The sequence below is a fragment of the Podarcis erhardii genome, assembly GCF_964252035.2.
Source record: "Podarcis erhardii genome assembly, chromosome: 8".
Lineage (NCBI taxonomy): Eukaryota > Metazoa > Chordata > Lepidosauria > Squamata > Lacertidae > Podarcis > Podarcis erhardii.
This window is the reverse complement of record NC_138499.1, coordinates 36,855,638-36,875,438: the sequence shown is the minus strand read 5'-3', so window position 1 is coordinate 36,875,438 and position 19,801 is coordinate 36,855,638. Positions and strand designations below refer to the sequence as shown.

At 40.0% G+C, this 19,801-nt stretch overlaps 1 protein-coding gene across 4 annotated transcripts in view; it reads right to left on the bottom strand.

Annotated features, from left to right (window-relative positions):
- ASPH (aspartate beta-hydroxylase) overlaps nucleotides 1-19,801 on the bottom strand; it is a 101,431-nt gene that overhangs the window by 17,022 nt on the left and 64,608 nt on the right. For 3 of the 4 annotated variants that reach the window (XM_081874203.1, XM_081874200.1, XM_081874202.1), the window contains 8 exons: nucleotides 18,660-18,695; nucleotides 16,378-16,463; nucleotides 14,914-15,000; nucleotides 13,714-13,864; nucleotides 12,057-12,193; nucleotides 7,665-7,763; nucleotides 6,155-6,244; nucleotides 4,608-4,745 (listed from right to left, as the gene is read on the bottom strand). In XM_081874203.1, the coding sequence (XP_081730329.1) occupies nucleotides 4,608-4,745; nucleotides 6,155-6,244; nucleotides 7,665-7,763; nucleotides 12,057-12,193; nucleotides 13,714-13,864; nucleotides 14,914-15,000; nucleotides 16,378-16,463; nucleotides 18,660-18,695 (824 nt within the window). Of the gene's footprint in view, nucleotides 1-1,734; nucleotides 3,932-4,607; nucleotides 4,746-6,154; nucleotides 6,245-7,664; nucleotides 7,764-12,056; nucleotides 12,194-13,713; nucleotides 13,865-14,913; nucleotides 15,001-16,377; nucleotides 16,464-18,659; nucleotides 18,696-19,801 lie in introns of those variants that run through there. The other variant, XM_081874204.1, reaches the window with a different exon arrangement.

Sequence of the window (19,801 nt, the reverse complement as noted above, 5' to 3'; positions counted from 1 at the left end):
TACTCAAGTTAAACGCAAGCTTTCCTTATCTGAAACACAGATAAGAACGGTGATTTTCTTATGGCCTGTGCAGTGCTGCAATTCCATAAGGATGAATCCTGGACTGTCTTGCCAAGAGAGTTGTGCCAGGTTCCCTCTGGTGTAACTGTTTTGGGTGGCCTTTGGCTGAACACTTCCTCCTTTGGGGTATGTTTGGTATGATGATGTTTTAATTCTGATGGCTGCCTTGTAATTGTTATTGTGGTCCTAGTTTCTCATGCTAATATTTCATTATTAGGTGTGATTGTTTTATATTACTGTTTTTTTGAATTGTTGGCACTTTGAACTTCTAAGGAATTTAAGTAAAATAAATGAAATAGCTAGCCATCTTCAAGTATTTAGCCTGAACACCTGAAAGCAAAATGCACATACTTCACTTGCAAAAGCTCTCAGGAACCATCTCCAGACAGCACTCACAGAGAAATTTGGGCAGCTGCTGCCAGTCTGTGCAGACAAAGGGTGGCTGAACTTTTTCAGCCTGAGCGCCTCAATGATGGTCAGCTACCTTTCTGAGAGTTGCATGATAGTGGTGGGTGTGGCGTAGGTATGTGTGTATACAAATATATTACAAATACACACACACACACAAACAAAACCAGCATTTCCAGCTCTCCCCACTCCAATGCTGCCGTGAGGGGTGGCTGAAAACTTTGCTATTTACATATCATTTTGGGCAAAGTAAAAGGCAGCATTTCTCTTCACAGCAGCACATCAGTGGGGCTTGGTTAGAAGTGGAGCAGGCATGCACAGCACACTGGGCCTGGGACATGTATCCCTTGAATGTGGGGCAAAGTGGGTTCAAGTTGATTATTCTCAGAACACACTCCCCAGTACTGTCAGATATACCTGAACTGAAGCACAGGTGAAATGGTTTAGTCTTGGCTAAACAGTAACCATAGTCAAAAGCCAAACTAGACAGCATGGTATGCCCATGCTTCTCCCTTGCATTTTTTTTTTTTAACTAAATAGCTTGGGAGGAGTGATCTGGCTTAGGACCATGAAAGGAATAATCCTGGTCCCTCTGCAACTACTATTTAATAAACACAAATCAAGCACGTAAGGGCCCATCATGTGCAAACCATGGCATCTAGTCTGTGCCTAAGCCCCAATTAAGCAATATTAATTTCCATGATGTTAAACGGAGGCACAAAAAGCAGGTGATGTGAGCAAAACTGTGTTTCCAAACACAGACCCACCCTACTTAGATGGAAAGCTAGCATGGAGAATGTGATTCAGAAGACCAAACAGGCACATGATCATGGAGTGATGAATCCACCACTGCTACTCTCCTTCGAATCACTTTGCTCCAAAGTGGGCTTTGATACTGGAAGTTGGGCCAGCTGGGAAGAAAGCAATTGGAAGTGAGTGTGGAAGCTTCAAGGAAGGGTCAGCACTGTTATGCCTCTTCAATGCTTTGAATCTTACACTCCATAGCCAGATTTACATACAAATAGGACAGACACACATTTAAATACATTTTTAACATTAGTCTATAAACCGGGCTCAACACTGAATAGACTGAATATGAGTAAGACGAGTTCTTTGCACCGTACACAAGCTTGAATGCTGCCAAGTCGGTTTGGTTTGAGTGCCTTTTCTGCAAACAAGTTCACAAATTTGGATTGCATGGGCTGCAGAGAGAAAACGTGTCCGGATTTCTCGGTTTTAATAAGTAAGAAGGAATAGAAGCACAAATGACTGAAACAGCTGTCTTTATTAAGCTTGTTACTACTCTCCTGAGAACGTTATGGCACTTTTCGCTTGCAGCAAAAACACAGCTCATTACTAGAATTACCTTTTTTCAAATATTGAAATAATTTTATACAGGATTAACATGGAAGCATGAGGACTACAAATGTTCTTCTCCTATGTCTTTGCAACTTATATTTCTAATTCCTTAGGCAAACTTCCAACTGTGCAAGCTACTTCAGGCATCTAAAACATAACACCAATTAGAGCAAAATATATACGTGCATCAGCAGAAGCATAGGCTGTTATGCATACAAAACAGCACAGATAAACATCAGTTGACAGTATTACCCAAGGAACAGCCCCTCGAGTACTATATCACTGCACTGCTTCATCATGATGCTTCATGCATCTCACTCAGGTTTCTGTTTTTTTATAGTTAGCAAATATTAGCTAGACTGATTACACGGCTGTGATTCCACATGGAGAAAAGCTTTTTGCTCTTTTTACTAAAAATAGAACAACATGAAATAAGTGACATTGGAAAGAATATCAGGATACCTGAAGATAATGTCCAATTCCCTCATTTAAAATTAAATCTGAGGTGAGAGATGTAAGGCATTATTTGGTACTTTCTCCAGAAAGATTTTTTTTGGGGGGTGCATATACAAATTAATAGAAAATTACAAACATGAAGACTTGGGGAGACTGAATTTGGACAATGAGACCCCATCTGGCTCAAACTAAGTTACCAAAATCAGCAACAAAAGAAGAAAGTGCCCTCACATGGTAGTTGGTCTGTCTTTGTGAAAATTATATACTGATGTTTTTTTAAAAAAAAATCTTCCAAGTACTGCAATGCTTTGCATCTTTGTCTATGCAAGTTTTGTATGTAATGGACCCAAGCGTTCAAAAGTATGCCTACAAAAAGTTAACATACCCACAATGGGAGCAAAAGGGAGCAGGTGGGAGTGGAAAATGGTTCTTTAAAATTTCCTTGATCCAAGACAATGTTTTTGTTACCTCTGTGGGGATTTCTGCTTCTAGAAGTTTGGGGCTTTTGTGAATATATTTGTTAGCAAATAAAAAAACTGTGAAGATTCAAAACATCAAGTATTTTAAGGTAGCTCAGATCTTTTCCAGACAGTGCAAGAATTTCATTCTCTCTGTGTGTACCTATAAATATATGTGGGTACAAGTGAACAAAAATGGATCACTTCCAAAGAAATAGCATTATGTCTGCTGCTCTGAAACATTGTTTTTTTCAGGTCTGTCTGCTACTTCTTGAATAAGGCAGGTGCCTTAGTCTTATAAATATTTCTTGGGAAAGAAAAGGTTGATAATGAGCATCTTGGAATATGCATGCTTATGAACCTACAGCTTGAAAGCAGGCACCCATGGGTTCTGTTTCATGATCTGTGTCTGAATGAGAACATGTGGGTGTCTTTCCCCTTTTCTGACTGGCATCCTGTAACTATTCATGATTACATTGTGCCACTAGGTGCGATTAGATGTAGCACCTTATGGCCAAACACAAGCATTAGCTCTCTTGGGGGGAAGAAAAATAAATAATTCAAGGTTCATTTAGTCTCCAAAACAGCCAGACTATTCCATCATGGGATACAGATTTAAAAAGCCCACCTGAGCTTTGAGTGTGCAAACTTACCCTACGGACCATTGATTTCAACAGGGCTTTCCTACAAGAAAGCATGGTGATGGTCAAAATGAATGAGGATATTCATGCTAGAGAACATTCTTTGTTAGGGAACATTATCCATGCTAACATTAAAGCATGTTCAGAAAAACCAGATGTTTTAGCCTTTTACAGGGACAACAAAAATTAATAATGTGTGTGATCCTGTTAAAAGGGGGAGGGAGTATAAGTCTTCTTTTTCTTAGCATGGAACATTAAGAAAAAAAGCAAACAAGTAAAATAGATGGCAGCCTCTAAAGTTCCTCTATAATCTGTTCTAGAAATGGAAATCTCACTGACGTTTTGAAAAAAGAACAATAATTGATGATTTAATAACAGAGTCTAAATTGTATTTTAACAATAGCAGAGAATAGTGATTATAAATAATTTAGCTGTCTATCTCAAGGGCTACAAACAGTGATGAGTTTCTTCTCTGTTGTCTGAGTTTTGTATTTATTCAGTTGGCCTGATGTTGTCTAACTTCTGCAATTAAATGTCCCAGTGAAGCCTCTAAGAGTTATGAGAGCACAAGGGAAAACAAACCGGCGTGTTATCCACTAATTACAACATTCAGCAATTTAAGGCTTGCCTCCCAGTAATTAGTGTAAATTACAGACTTACTATGGCCATAAAAACTCAAGTGGTCCAGCATGTACATTTTTTTGTGTTCACTCACTTCCACAACTCATTCCCTTAGCAGAAGAAGGAATGTCACACAATGGACTATGGCTCCCACTGAAATCAAGTTAGTCACATGACTTACTTAGGTCCTGCTGATTCCAGTTGGTCTACTCTAAGTATGACTCAAGTCTGGAACCAAGCTTAGATGTCAGTCACAAGGAGCAAAGCAGCATATTGTTCTATCTGCTGAAATCTGATCTTATGCATGCTTACTGAGAAGTAAGCTCCACTGTGTTTAATGAGATTTAATTCCAGGTATGTATTCAGAGAACTGCAGCTGTGGAATCTACTTCAGACAAAAATCTATATAGGAGAATTAATGAAATGTAGATTTTTATCCTGATTATTATTATTTTGTATTTTTATCTCCTATATTTTCCCTCTTGCATTTTTCTATGTATGCATTGTGCTTGCAAATAATTTCAGTTTTCTTTTTGGCATCATGCAATATGCAGAAATTTCTGCTGATAACAATCTATAAAGTAAAAGAAGGCATACTGCTCACCTTGACCAGCTCTGTATAACCTGTTTCCTTTGCTGTCCACCATGGCTGAGCCTTTAAACCCTTGACATTGTAGAGAGAGCGCTGCCAGACAGATGCAAAGTGACCCCGCTGGTGCCCAAGTTCATACCACTTGTATGCCTAGAAGATTTTAATTTGTTAACAGCTCATTTACATTAGTTACACTTCAGCAGAAAAGGATAAATCAATAACAAATATCATATGCTAGCAAATTCCTCTGTGCATGCTAATGATGCTATCAGCCTGCTTAGTGATTGTTCCCCTATAGCATCATCACAAACAACCAGCTAAGATGCAGTGATTTGGGAAAAGAGAACAGAGATGGATACAAGCAATTTAAGATCTTTTCCACGAAAACCTGCAGCACCAAAGAATTCAGGGGCACTCAAGCATACCCACCATCCACGTGGAATATGGATGTGCCTATAGAAATTCCTACTAGGATGCTGCTCCAGTTCTGCCCATCTTGTAATAAAACACAAAAAACAAAGACAGCTTCTCTACCAGCATACAGTGTTCTCTTGTCACCTCCTGTTTAAAAATAAATAAATCTATCTGCCTTCCATGGATAATATCTGCAGGGAAGCTACCAGTATTGGCAGTTAAGTGGTGAGGCCATTTTGCAAAACCACACCCACAGTGGCCCACGAGAGTTGCGGGATGCCAGGGTCTGGCCTTGCAGCTGAATCTGATTCCTCATCCTTACTTCAGTAAATAACCAGAAGTGCAGAAATTAATCAAAAAGTATATGCTGAAAGTTTTCTTTAAAATTTTGTCCCTAATGTCAATCCACAATCCTATAACCAGTAAGCCGCTCAACTACATCACAAGGAAAGGAACTCAATATACTGGACTCTAAAGACACAGAGGTACAGAGAAATAGGTTTTAAGCTGTCTTTGCAGCAATGCTGCTAGATTTTTTTTTTTTTTTAAAAAGGCAATTAACTAAGCTTCTTCTCTGTAGCCATTTCTATGCACTTCCTTACAGAAGAAATGAGGTGGGGGAATCCTACTTAAACATCAGTAACTAGGAAGCAGTTTGGTGTGATCCAGCTAAGTGTATTCATAAATAAACATAGCTTATATTGGATTTCACCCACTGCAATGCCATCTCAGACACCACTGCACTGGGAATTTCCCACTTCTTTATGCAGTGTGCCTCCGACCATTCAGCCTTTTGTTATGGTCCACGTAAAAAGCTTTAGGAATTTTGGCTGTGTGAATTAATGCAAAAACTGAATTGGATATATACCCAGATCTTGCTCCCTAGGTAGAGTCAGCTTCTTCTAATTGGTTTGACTAAGACCACAGCCCTATTTATTTCCAAGTCTTCCCTTGAACCCTTCTGTCTGCTTAACAACCTGCAATTTCATCATAGCCTCTGATGACATTTAGAGTTTGGCTCTTTGCTGTGCTTCCTGCTTCAGGTTCCTGACCAATCTCACACTCTGGACACATTAGGGCCAAAGTCAACTCAGTTCTTATTTGCCTTTTCAGATGAAATTCATTGAACCTCCATTAAACTCTACCTCTTTGTTTCCAACTCTCTGCATGGCATCACCCAAATGGAAATAAAAGCGCCCATCGTCAGTGCCTGGGTCTCCTGATTCTAGACCTTCCTAGAGGGATCAGAAAAGAATGCCAGTTATTCATTTTTGTGTTTTAAAAAAGCTTTTCAGTTCCACAGCTAACAAAATGTAGCAGTGTGGATAGCTGCTATTCAGGATTTGAGCCAGCTATGCCCTTTACTAGGAAACTCTATTCCATTTCCCCAGCTTTCAATTTTTCCATCATTCCATGTCCATCAAGTTGTTTTGAGTCTCCTCCACCATAAAGATTTCTTGTACTTCTGAAAACTTTAAGGATCCCCCAAGGCTGCTTATACATTAAATTGTACTGTCATTTGGGCTGCCTAAAGACCCACATGCAGGCAGTAAGTCAATTACTACTATATAGTATACTTGTATTTATATAATTCTTTCTCAAAGATATATTATCTTAAAATTCCTATAATGTATTATAGTGTACACGCTTTCTGTTCCTTCAAAGGATGCATAATCAATTATCTATCACTCTATATTCCCCATGTCTTCTCTGCTATTGTGTGTCAACTCTACTATTTCTAATGGAGGTGGAGAGTGGCCATGGTGTGTTTCCCCCACAAATGTTCACATGATTATATGGACTTGTGAAAATGTCTCTACATGGGAACTTGCTTCAGAAGAACCATCTCAAATGTGGTTGTGTGAACTGGCTCTTAGAGGGCAGGGAGTAAGTTGCAGTGCTAAATAACTGACCTGAAGCCCCATCCTGGAAAAGAGATCTTTCATCCAGGGGATGGATCAACATAGTAGTGATAGCAGTAGTAGTAGTAATAACAATAACCATCATCATCCTATACCACCATTCATCCAAGGATCACAGGGCAGTTTACAAAATAAAAACACAAAAATGTATACCATTTTTGAAACAAAAAACCCCAAGCCCCCCCGCAGTTAAAAAGTCCATTGATTGTTTAATTAGCCAAAGGTATGGGAGAAGAGGACTGTTTTGCCTTGTGCCTAAAGATAAGTAGCAAAGGCACCTGGTACCCTGGGAAAGCATTTTGCAAGTGGAGAGTCACTGCAAAAAAGGCCCATTCTCGTGTTGCCACCTTCTGAACCTCTCGTGGAGGAGGCACATGAAAAAGGGTCTCAGATGCTACACTTGATCTTAGCCAAAAGGCCGAGAAGCGAGTGGTAAGATATTAGAAAGAGGAATTTTTATTTTTATTTTTTTTCCTTTTACGTTGTATTTTGTGTGTGTGTTTTTGTTTACTATTTGTAACCTTTTTCTTGTTAAAAACTTAATAAATATCATTTAAAAAAAGAAAAAGAAAAAGGGTCTCAGATGGTGATCACAGGATCTGGGTCAGTTCATATGGGGAAAGGAGGTTTTCACGACCCTCTAATATTAAATAGTACAATTTTGACCCTTCACATATAATTTCCTCCATTTATTGTGCTTTCCAAAAAAAGGAGAACCTAATGTAAATATTACTTTTAAATAGGGAATGCTTTCTGCAATCTTGTTCTCTGCCTTCAGGATGAAGCCATAATGCACTTTAGCAAAGCCGTCATTAGGAGCCAGGCTCAAAACCTGTGAAAAAGCAAAACAAAAAATAATTAGGGCTTTACCTCTGCAGTGATTTTGAATTGTTTACAGAGACATGGCTATATATTAGTTCTTGGCTCAAAATAAGGATTTATTTCCATTAGTAGTCCACAAGCAGACCACTGGCTAAGGGTTTTGACTATGCATTATTGAACATGTATGTCTAATTGGAGTTGTCCCTGCCTTTTCTCTTGCCTGCAAGGTCATGCAGCAGACTTCTTGGACTAATTCAGCACAGTCATATAGGCTGGAATTACATATTGTGTGTCACATGGAGATGCTTCAAAATTGCATTAAAAAAAATAAATTTTATTAGAGTTTGGAAAAAGGAACACAAATATTATTTATTATATTTTTTATCAACATTAAAATGTTAATCTAAATAAAACCAAAAACTAAAAAGAAAAAGAAAAGAGAAAGAGAAAAGGAGATAGAGAAGGGATAAATTAGGAGACAGGAGAAGAGAAAGATGAAATAATGAAGGAAAGAAAGAAATAATAAAATAAGGAACATACCCTGTGATGTGTTTTTATCAACTCATGAGACTTCATGTCTCACTCCATATTATTGGATCCCATTGCTAAAGGCAGGGAAACTCACAACTTGGTGATATCATGATATAGACTGAATCAGTCTTCCCCAATTTGGTGCCCCCCCTTGATATTTTGGACTAGAACTCCCATCAGTCCCAGACAACATGGTCAATAGCCAAGGCGGATGAGAGTTGTAGTTAAAAAAAATATGTGGCGGGCACCTGCTGGGTTAAGTGAGCCTAAATGTTATGGAGCAGAGGGGGGAAACTCAAACAGGAGGGGAGCCATTTTTGGCAATACTTCCATGCTGCATGTAAGGTGCCGTTCCATCCTCAGCCATGGACAAGAAGCTGTGCTGATATTCGTGGTATGGCCTTCATTTTTAAACAACATACCAAACATCAGTTTTGACATTTGCACAATGGATTTTTATGAAAAGAATGTTTAATTAGTATAGTGGTACCTCAGGTTACATATGCTTCAGGTTACAGACTCCGTTAACCCAGAAATAGTACCTCGGGTTAAGAATTTTGCTTCAAGATGAGAACAGAAATCGTGCGGCGGCGCAGCAGCAGCAGCAGGAGGCCCCATTAGCTAAAGTGGTGCTTCAGGTTAAGAACAGTTTCAGGTTAAGAACGGACCTCCGGAACGAATTAAGTACTTAACCTGAGGTACCACTGTACACAGAACTGTGGGAGCAGAGAAGGAAGGGAATTCTTCCTGCTACTGTGTCTCCTTCAGCCATTTAACTATAATTAATGCAGAGTTCAGGACTGACCTCAAAACACTCGTCTATCTGTGGCACAAATTGGGAGACAGAGCGTTTGCCTTCAAATTTCTTGAACTAGAGAAATCCCTTGAAGAAAGTTAAATCAAGATCTATTGCGCTTTGAAAACAAAAGCAGCTTTGATTTTTACAAAGCCTATATTTAATGTATTGTGTCTCAGTGCCAGACTACTAGATTCAAAGGGGGAAAAGCTAATCGGAGAAAAATGAAATGCTATCCCTTTCTTGACACTGCCTTCAAGCTGTGATACAATGGAAGATCTTAAAAAAATTGTTCGCCAAGAATGGACAAGTTTCCCATCGGGTTGAATTCCAGCTATAGGAATAAAATTCTTTGATTCAAAGTTCACTGTTTAGGTTCATTGCTGAAGGTGTGTGTGGCAGGGGAAATAGGAAAAAAGATTCAACATGACCAAACTGCTGAAAACAGAATTTAGGTCAACCATGAACACAGAGATTTCCTAGAAGTTATTCCTACTGCTGACCCACAACTTCTCATTCTAGTGCTACCCTTTTGCCAACAGAAGAGAGGTGAAGAGAGGGTGCAGGGATTTTCTGATTCTCGTTGGGCATCAGCAGACGGTGCTTCATGGGTCTTCAACCACATTGCAATGCCTCTAGTCAAAGTTCAAGACTCTATTCAGAACAGCAGTGGAGAATCTGAGGTCCTCCAGAAGTTGTTTGGTGCCAAGACCCATCAGCCCCAATCAGCATGACAAGAAAATGACAGGAGTTGTAGTGAACAACATCCAAAGCACCACACATTCCTCATCCCTATTTTATAGGGTACAGAACTAGCTACTTTATACTTTATATTTAAACTTGAAATGAGTTATGATACTCCGCCTGGGATACCTAACTTTGTTTCTTCATCAGTCCATTCCACATGTATTCTTTAACTTTTAAAATGTAACATCTTTGAGCATTTTGTAAATGAGATATGCTTTTAAATTGATGTACAACTGCAGCTGGCTGGAATTATGTAAGTGACTGCTTCAGGAAGCAATGCCCTCACTTTCAATGAGGTTCAGTTGCCTTCAGTGGCATTATCATACAGTCAGATTTGAATGTCTACCAATAATAATAATAATAATAATAATAATAATAATAATAATAATAATAATAATAATAATAATAATTTATTATTTATACCTTGCCCATCTGGCTGAGTTTCCCCAGCCACTCTGGGCAGCTCCCAATTGAGTGTTAAAAACAATACAGCATTAAATATTAAAAACTTCCCTAAACAGGGCTGCCTTCAGATGTCTTTTAAAGATAGGATAGCTGCTTATTTCCTTCACATCTGAAGGGAGGGTGTTCCACAGGGCGGGTGCCGCTACCGAGAAGGCCCTCTGCCTGGTTCCCTGTAACCTCACTTCTCGCAATGAGGGAACTGCCAGAAGGCCCTCAGCGCTGGGTCTCAGTGTCCGGGCAGAACGATGGGGGTGGAAACACTCCTTCAGGTATACAAGACTGAGGCCGTTTAGGGCTTTAAAGGTCAGCACCAACACTCTGAATTGTGCTCGGAAACATACTGGGAGCCAATGCAGATCTCTCAGGACCGGTGTTATGTGTCCCGGCGGCCACTCCCAGTCACCAGTCTAGCTGCCTTATTCTGGATTAATTGCAGTTTCCGGGTCACCTTCAAAGGTAGCCCCACGTAGAGCACATTGCAGAAGTCCAAGCAGGACCTAGAGTCATGGTACAATCCTGTTCACATGCTTTTTAGTATGCCAAGTTTTCCCATGTGAAGGAATGAAGAGTTAGAAGAGGAAAAGGCAAGTATCTTGTACAGTGGTGCCCCGCAAGACGAACGCCTCGCAAGACGGAAAACCTGCTAGACGAAAGGGTTTTCCGTTTTGGAGGCACTTCGCAAAACGAATTTCCCTATGGGCTTGCTTCGCAAGACGAAAATGTCTTGCAAGTTCCTGCGGGTTCCCCCCCCCCCCTTTTCCTAAGCCCTAAGCCGCTTATCAGCTCATCCGCTGATAAGCCGCTTATCAGCTCATCCGCTAAAAGCCGCTAAACCGCTAATAGCACTAATCCGCTAAGCTGTCAATGGGCTTGCTTCACAAGACGAAAAAACTGCTATACGAAGAGCCTCACGGAACGGATTAATTTCATCTTGTGAGGCACCACTGTAGTTTGAACAAGAAGCTACACAACAGGGAAACCACACATAGCCTATGCACACTTTAGCGCAACCGTAAGAGGAAACATTTGCAGTGTTTGGACTGGTCAAAATGAGGGTACCATGGCCTAAAAGGCAGGGGTGGCTACCCTTTTTCAGCTGAAGGGCTACCCTGATAGTAAACTAATCCAAGGACTGCATGCCTGTGGTAGGTGTTGCCAACACATATTTATCACACATGCACCACATACAAAACACACACACACTGCATACACACTCATCCTCACCACAGGGCTTTGAAATTCCATCACTAGGCTGGGCAGGGAAGTTTAAACCACTCTCCTCAGCTCATCCCTGTCATGGGCTGATTTGTCCATCACAGTATCGGGCTGCATGAAGAGGTTTAACCCTTTCCTCTCAGCCCAGGACTGTGATGTACAGATTTTGCCACTGCAGCCCTGGGTAATGAAGAGAAGTTCAGGCCCAACTGGCACAATGGAAAAGAAAGCCCCCATCTGCATAATTTGCAAAGTCATACTCCCTCTTGCCGGGAATCGTTACTATGAGGAAACAGCACAGAAGGCTCCTTCCTGGTTCCTGTCTGGTAAGACCACCCAGCAATGGAGCCTTTGCAGAGGGAGATGTGTCTGATTTTGCTGTGGGATGGCGGGGCCGCGGCAATCACCTTTCAGCCCACTGGTTCACCACCTATGCTATAAAGAGGCAGGTGCATACTTTTATTGTTTTCAAAATTGTAATGTTCTTAAGCCTTGATCAACCTGTGGTACTTTAAAAAAAAAGTTTACATATTCTTAATAGAAGCTCACCTCCTCATAAACCCTCTTGGCATTGCTGTTGTCGCCAATCAAAAGGTAACCCACTCCTAGATTGTTCTTGAATGAGGTATCATTGGGAAACAGGCTAACAAGTTTTTGCAGTGTAACCAAGGAGCCTCTCATGCGACCTAATTGAATTGGACAAAAAACAACAACAGCAGCTTGGTTACAAGTAGGAGTAGTCTGGGATATAGCAGAGGAGGTAGCCAATCCAGTGCCGTCCAGATGTGGTTGGACTCCCATCATCTCTGCCTATTGGCCATCCTGACTGAGGTTGATGGGAGTCCAGCAACATCTGGAGAGCATCATGTTGCTCATGCCTGCAATACAGTATGTTCAGCTGTTAAATGGGCTCAGGTGATTAAATATATAAAAAGTGTACATTACTAAAGACCGATAACACAAAATGTAAATATGCACGTAAAAATATATGAGTATTTTTCTCACTGATCTCTTTTACTACTAATTTTAACAGTTATGCCTTAGGAAAGCAAGCTGGTGGGTTGTATCAGTCAGTCTTATGGAGACCTCTTGTGGACAACTGTGGCATTCCTCATATCACAGCTTTCATTGGACAGTGGTAATAAGGGGGTTCACAGCGTGGATAGATATGCGAGCAATTAATCTCCAGTTCTTTAAAGTGCACGTTTAAAGCTGCTGCTATTTTTCAACTATATTAATTAAGGGTATAAATAAACTGCAATTAATTCAAGTGGGGGGGGGGCGGAATGTTCAGACTTCCTGGCTCACAGGAAGACAGTTGCTCACAATATTTGCTTAACATTTGTCCTTTCCATGAATCTGGGAGACACCTGTTTCTATCTACTTCTGTTCATTTCAAGTCATGCCTGTGATTTAATGCCAGTGGAAAGAGACCAACAGTTTAAAACACAAATGCAGTGATGCACACAGGGTTTGGGGTGTTTTTGTACAAGCATATCTGTGGTCTGTGCAATATGATTTGACTCTGTGAAGCTGTATACAGTGGTACCTCGGGTTACATACGCTTCAGGTTACAGACTCGGCTAACCCAGAAATAGTGCTTCAGGTTAAGAACTTTGCTTCAGGATGAGAACAGAAATCATGCTCCGGCAGCGCGGCGGCAGCAGGAGGCCCCATTAGCTAAAGTGGTGCTTCAGGTTAAGAACAGTTTCAGGTTAAGAACGGACATCCAGAACGAATTAAGTACTTAACCCGAGGTACCACTGTACAGGCAACACAGCTGTATACTGTTGAATATGCATTATCAAATACTGGCAAAATCCCCCCACTCCTATCAGGATATTAAAACCAAGTATCAATGTCAAATCTAGATAGAAATCATTTGGAAGAATATTCAAGCAACTGAGCAGTATCTGTAGAAAAAATGATATTAAAATTCACAAGGAGGATTTTTTGAGACCAAATAGGTTTCAGTTGCAGCAAACAAAACTTGTCTCCTTCAAAATCTTCTTGGCATTATATGATATACATCTCTAGTGTGTACTTACCCTTTAAGCTACATTGCACAAACAGTTCTTTTGTTGCTTATCGTTCATGTAACTTTACAAACATATGCTGTATGTATCATCCATTTAATAAAACAACAAAGTCTTTAAAAATCCCCTGGGCATTTGACCTGCAGTAAGTACAGATTTAAGATCCTTACCAAGAAATTGTTGTCGATCTGCCCTTCTTTTCAATGTGAGTTTTACCAGATCATCAGGGACATTTGGTAGACTAGCAACTTCACCATAGGTACTGATGGATCGCTGTAGTATTTCATTGCTTCTCGCTTTCTCTGCCAAGTCATCCTCACTCTGTGTGTGACCATAAATAATTCATCAGTGCCCAAGTCACCACTTAACTTTTTGTTTGTTAAAAACATGTTTTTACTCATTTGGTAGTTGTTTGAGATTGGTAAATGTCACTGGGGAAAGGAGATGAACTGCTTTCATTTTAAAGAAGAAGAAGAAGACGAATTCCTGATTGTACAAATGGACAGTGTAACACCTTCAAGCATTTTGGTGGCTACTTACACCAAAACGTACAGCAAGGAAAATGGGAAAAAAAGTATTTTAATAGCTGTCAAACAGCCTCTACATAGCCAACCACAACACTGACTTGAAAAAATAAACAGGTATTTTGTTTCCGTGCTCATCTTTTGAAATGCCTGCAGCTTTGTTTTGTTTTATTCTGGAATTCAGTCACCAAATCACGAGTATTTGTTCAAAGGTAGTTATAAATCTGTTTTCACTTCAGAATGACTTTACTGGATGGAAAGTTGTAACAGAAAGTTGTTTTAACAAAGGGTTAATATGGTGAATTTTGCTGGCTTTGGTTTATTTATTTATTTTAAGATGGCTGTCAGTTGAAGAACTGACAGTTAAGACCTCCATATTTCCATCGTGTAATGTCAAGCAAGCTGATTATAGTGTTGCGCAAGTTATTTCAAGGCTACAAAATATGGGCTATAAGCACAAATCACTGGGAATGCCATTGCTTAATTGTATGTAACACAAGAAGCTGAGAGACAGCCAAAGGAAAAGACAGGAGCTACCAAGCCTCTTCTATTCATGAAAGGAAGTGTCACCTGCTCCCTTCTTTCAGAAGAAATTGGCAGTTACAGGAGCATAGGAAGAAACAACAACCAGTGCTAGGATTAAGGAACATTCAGTAAACCACCTGCAAGTTTCACAGCTCTGGGGGAAATGTCCTGGCCTCACTGAATAAGAGCTGCCTTTTGCAAGATCATTCACATTTCCCATTGTGTTCATCCTGGAGATGACTGGATTTATAGTCTAGGACAAATAGAGACATACACAACTAGACAATTTGTCTTTCTATACATTGCTTGCTCATTTTTTACCTGCGCTTTTCCATATCTTGCCCGTGGGCTTTGGGGATACTTGTTGACTAATGCTTCAAATGCCTTCAAAGCTTCCTCAGCTTTTCCCTAAAGAAAACCATTGTTATCTGAAGTAATTTGCAAAATATCAGGTGTAGGGAAAATATTAACATTCATTATTATTTACATTTCCGATAAAAGTGCTGAGAAGTTACCAGCTAACAAAGCGCCTAAAAATAATCCAGTCATTTATAAAACATTTTTCGTGGGAAAAGGAAGTAGGCACACAACACTTACAGTGACAGTTAGGGAAGTTATCTGTTATAGTGTGGTAATGTATAATACACCTTTTAAATAAGCACAGGTTGGGATTGTTGTTGTTTAAATAAAAATAAAATATTAACATTATGAAATGATTGTGGAAGGGAATGGCGGGGGAATCTAAAATATCAGCACTAGAGTGGGTTGATGACCACAGGCAGTGGATTTTGAGTGTCATGGAAGAGTAACAAGTTATTTATTTTTGTATCCAGGGAGAAGTGCTTGTGGGATTTTATGTCTTAGATGCTAAAATAAACCAGCTAGGTTTGGGCTCAGGGTGGGGGGGGGGAGGAGAGAGGAGACCGAAGAGAGGGAGAGGGAGAAGGCGGTATTTACTGCTCTTCCTCAGGGAGGGAAACATCTGGGGCCATCCCTGAAATTTCCCTTTTTGTTATGAAATGGCTTAAAGTGAACATCTTGGGGGGGGGGATGAAAGCACATTGGGGGCTTTTAAAACACATAAGGAAAAAATTGATTGAATGTGATGGGTGGTATTCAACTCAGTTTTACTCAGAGTAATCCTACTGAAATTAAATACACAATTTAAGGCATCAAAATGAAATTATTTAGGTACCTTCTTACGGGCTATTTCACAGCTGTGAAATCCTTGAAAGCATCAGTTATGAAGAGGTATGCAAATATGAGAAAAATATATAGATTTTAAAACTCAAGGCTGCCATCACATCTGGAAGAACTGCAAGTTTTACTTTACTTGGGCAGGCCTACTTCCCAGGTTCAGTTGCATAAAATGTCATAGGAAGCTACCATACACTGAATCAGACCATTATTCCACCAAGCTCAGTTTTGTCTACACTGATGGCAGTTCTCCAGGATTTCAGACAAGTCTTCCTAGCCTTACCCGGAGTTGCTGAGGACTGAACCTGGGACCTTCTGCATTCAACGCAGATGCTCTACCACTGAGCTACAGTCTATACATTTTAAAAGTACTGAATTGCTGTCTTTGTCCATCCACCCCTTACAATAGACATAAGCCTATATTGTGATCTACTAGCATGGCCAATAGATGGGTTCACAACCATTTGTAGTGTTTATCAGCATCTTCTGAGGTTTTCTATGCCTAGAATTTTATGCATGGTGCTACAGCCCATCTTTATGTTCTCTCCAGCAACAGCCAATTTAAGCTCAGTCAGATTTCATTGTTACCTTTTTACGCAGCTTCTCTGCAGCATCGAGTTCAGCTTTAATCTGTTTATCAAATTTATTGAGCAATTTTGGTTTCTTTTTCTTCACTAGAAAAAAAGAGATTAAAAAGAAATACAGCATTTCTTCCCCGAATTCAGAATTGACTATTTATGAATTTCTTTAACACCTTAATGCATGCTGAAGAATCTCTAACAATAAGGAGCAAAACTGTAGTGTTTTTGTATTTATGCAGTTACAATAATACTGTGACCAGTCCAAACTGGTGTGTGTGTGTGTGTGTGTGTGTGTGTGTGTGTGTGTGTGTAATTGAATTTAAAAAAATAAAGGGGGGGGAGAAAAAAGAATGAAAAGAAGAAAAAAACACAAGAGAAAGATAAACTTACATCAAAAAATCTTACAATTCCACATATTGAGATTACCCTCTTGACTTCCCCCCATCCCAACCATGGGTCCTCTTAATTATATTTTAACTGCATATTGACATTTCTCCAATTATTCTGTCTTCCTAAGTTATCCATACTCTCTATTTCATTTAGTGTATTTAGAATCCTGCTAATGTTTTGACCCGTTTGTATTACTTTTGTATATACATTATAAACATTTGCCATTCTTTTTTAAATTTCTTGTCTTCCAGTCCAAATTGTTAAGAATGCAAGAACATAGTTAGAGCCTACTGACTCAGGACAATGGTCCATGTAGTTGGCATTCTGCTTTCTTAGTGGCCAACCAGATGCTGGTGGGAAACCAGCAAACAAGATCTGGGCACAAGAGCCATCTCCCCTCCTGTGATTTTTGGTAACTGGTATTACTGCCTCCAACTGTGGAAGCAGAATATAGCCAACATGGCTAGTAGTCATTGATAGCTTTCTCCTCCATGAATTTGCCTAAAGCCATCTAAGTTGGTGGCTATCGCCTGCTTCCTGCAAGTTGCAGCAGCATCTGGCCAGCACCCAAAAAGGCAATGGTGCCCTCATCGCAGCCCATAGTGGTTACAAACTATCTGAAAGATCACAACTGTCTCTGAAGCCGTTGTTAGTCACTGAGCTATTCAAAGTCATTCAGCCACTGGGTTTGTCAGCAACTCCATTCCCTGCAGGAGGGAGGGATAACAGGATAGTAGGATTAAGGATCAATTAACAAAGAACCTCTATACCTGATTTTAAAGCAGGAATTGGGAACCTTGGGAACCCACCCTTACAGATGCTGTTAGATTCCAACTCTCACCACATTCATCCAGCATGGCCAATGGTCAGGAATGATAGGAGTTGCAGTCCAACAACATCTGGAGCACAATGGGTTCCTTATCCCTGTTTTAAAGGATTTGGCTAAATATATGAACATCATAGGCTTATGGTTATTACCACAATATGACAAATGATCAGCATAAGGAACAAATGTGCAGAACAGGCCATTAGAATCATTTGATCTTATTTTCCAAGACTTGGAAGGCATGCTTTCATGGACTCTTTCCAAGAACACCCGTATGCTTCAGGATACTGTGTCAGCAATCCACCATATGGGATCATGTTCCTGAACTATCCAAGGAAAAACCCCTTCTTCTGCTAGTGCTGTATAATAGGGACACAAAATGTAGCAAGGACACCTCTGTATAATGTGAGTGGTCATTATGATGTTGGAAGGTGTTCAGTAGGGCCAGTTATGGGGTGACTTCTAATACGTGTTTAGTTATTTTGCATATCTTTTGTAGGACTGCTGTCCAGAAGGGTTGGATTTTAGGGCATTCCCACCACATGTGGAGTCATGTGCCTGTGGAGGTGCAGCCTCTCCAACATCTTGGTGAGGTTCCTGGGTGTATCAGCACCAGTTTCCATGGTGTTAAGTACCACCTGTAGGTGAGTTTCAGGGTGAAACCTTCTTTGGGCTGATATGGACTTAAAGGGAGGTTTAGACCACATTCTAGTCCAATGAATGGGGTTAATTTCATAGCCTATGTCATCCTCCCATTGTTATTTGAATGCGTCAAGGGGGTTTGTGGGATTTTGGAGTAGTATTTTGTATATTGTGGATACCACCCCTTTGCTGTGTCCATCAGCCGTCAGGAGAAGGTTTTCGAAGGTGGTCAAGGGCCTAGTGGCTGCTGATTTGAATTAAACACAATGCTTTGGGTCCTAACTTAAGGAAGATGGTGATTATGTCACTTGCTACTCAAAGGTCTCCAAGCAGTCTCCAATACAAACTCCCAAAACTTGAGCAATAGAATAATTGAACATTTTCTCTATTCCATGCACCAATGCAAAAACTAAGCATTCACATTATCTTACCTTTTTCTTTTTGCTGAGTTTCTTTTTCACTTTGTCCTGGAATATGTAAAAAAGAAAAGAAAAACATTTTGTATCATTACCACAGTGCTATTTTTAAAATGCATACAACTGGAATAATACCCACAAAATAATGGGTATACTGTATCTTCATTTTGCAATATTGTCAGGTTTTTAAATCTATCAATGTCCAAATATAATATTATATAGTTATTATGTGCAGAGAGTAAAGAATAATTGTTTTGGCTGTGCTGGAAAAGGTAAGGACTAAAGTTCATACCTATTGCATTCTCAATTCACTTCATTCAAATGAATGGAAGTTTTTGCCTGCATAGACTCTTAACTTAATAAACCAATTGCATTTTTCATCTTCCTGCATCTTCTCTCTTGAATATACTGGTAGTTTATGTATAGAGGTTTCAGACTTCTATATATAGACAACAGTGTGGTGGTGGTTTAATTCAGTTTACCAAACATTTCAGCTCCCTTTACACTATGCCTTGCACCTGGTTTATGCATGCCAACCTTCTCCAGCCTTATACCTTCCTAGGTGTCTTGAACTACAATTAACTGTATGGCCAATGGTCCAAGATGGAAGTTGTGCTCCCAACATGGAAGGGTAAGACTGATAGGTGCCAGTCCCCTCCACCACAATGTGATTGCTTCTGGTAGGATGTTGGGCAATTGATGTGCTCAATACTTGGTCAAGTTCATGTGCAGTCTCCAACTGTATGAACTGCCATGATCTGAGCTATCATATGTGATTTGAGCATATAATATGTGATTTGAGCTAACATATGTGATTTGAGCTATCATATGTGATTTGAGTGGGAACTCCCTTCCTGATGCTAATAATAGCTTCTATGGAGTGATTTTCTTCAGAACCATAGTGAGGATTAAACTCCAGCACCGTATCCATTGCAGTTCAAATCCTGAGCAAGTGGTCCTAAAAGTTGTTATTTAGAGTTTTTAAAATATATATGTAAAATTAAGGTCAGATGTATAAGTGGTGCCTCGCAAGACGAAATTAATCCGTTCCGTGAGGCTCTTCGTCTAGCGTTTTTTTCGTCTTGCGAAGCAAGCCCATTGACAGCTTAGCAGATTAGCGCTATTAGCAGTTTAGCAGCTTTTAGCGATCAGCTGTT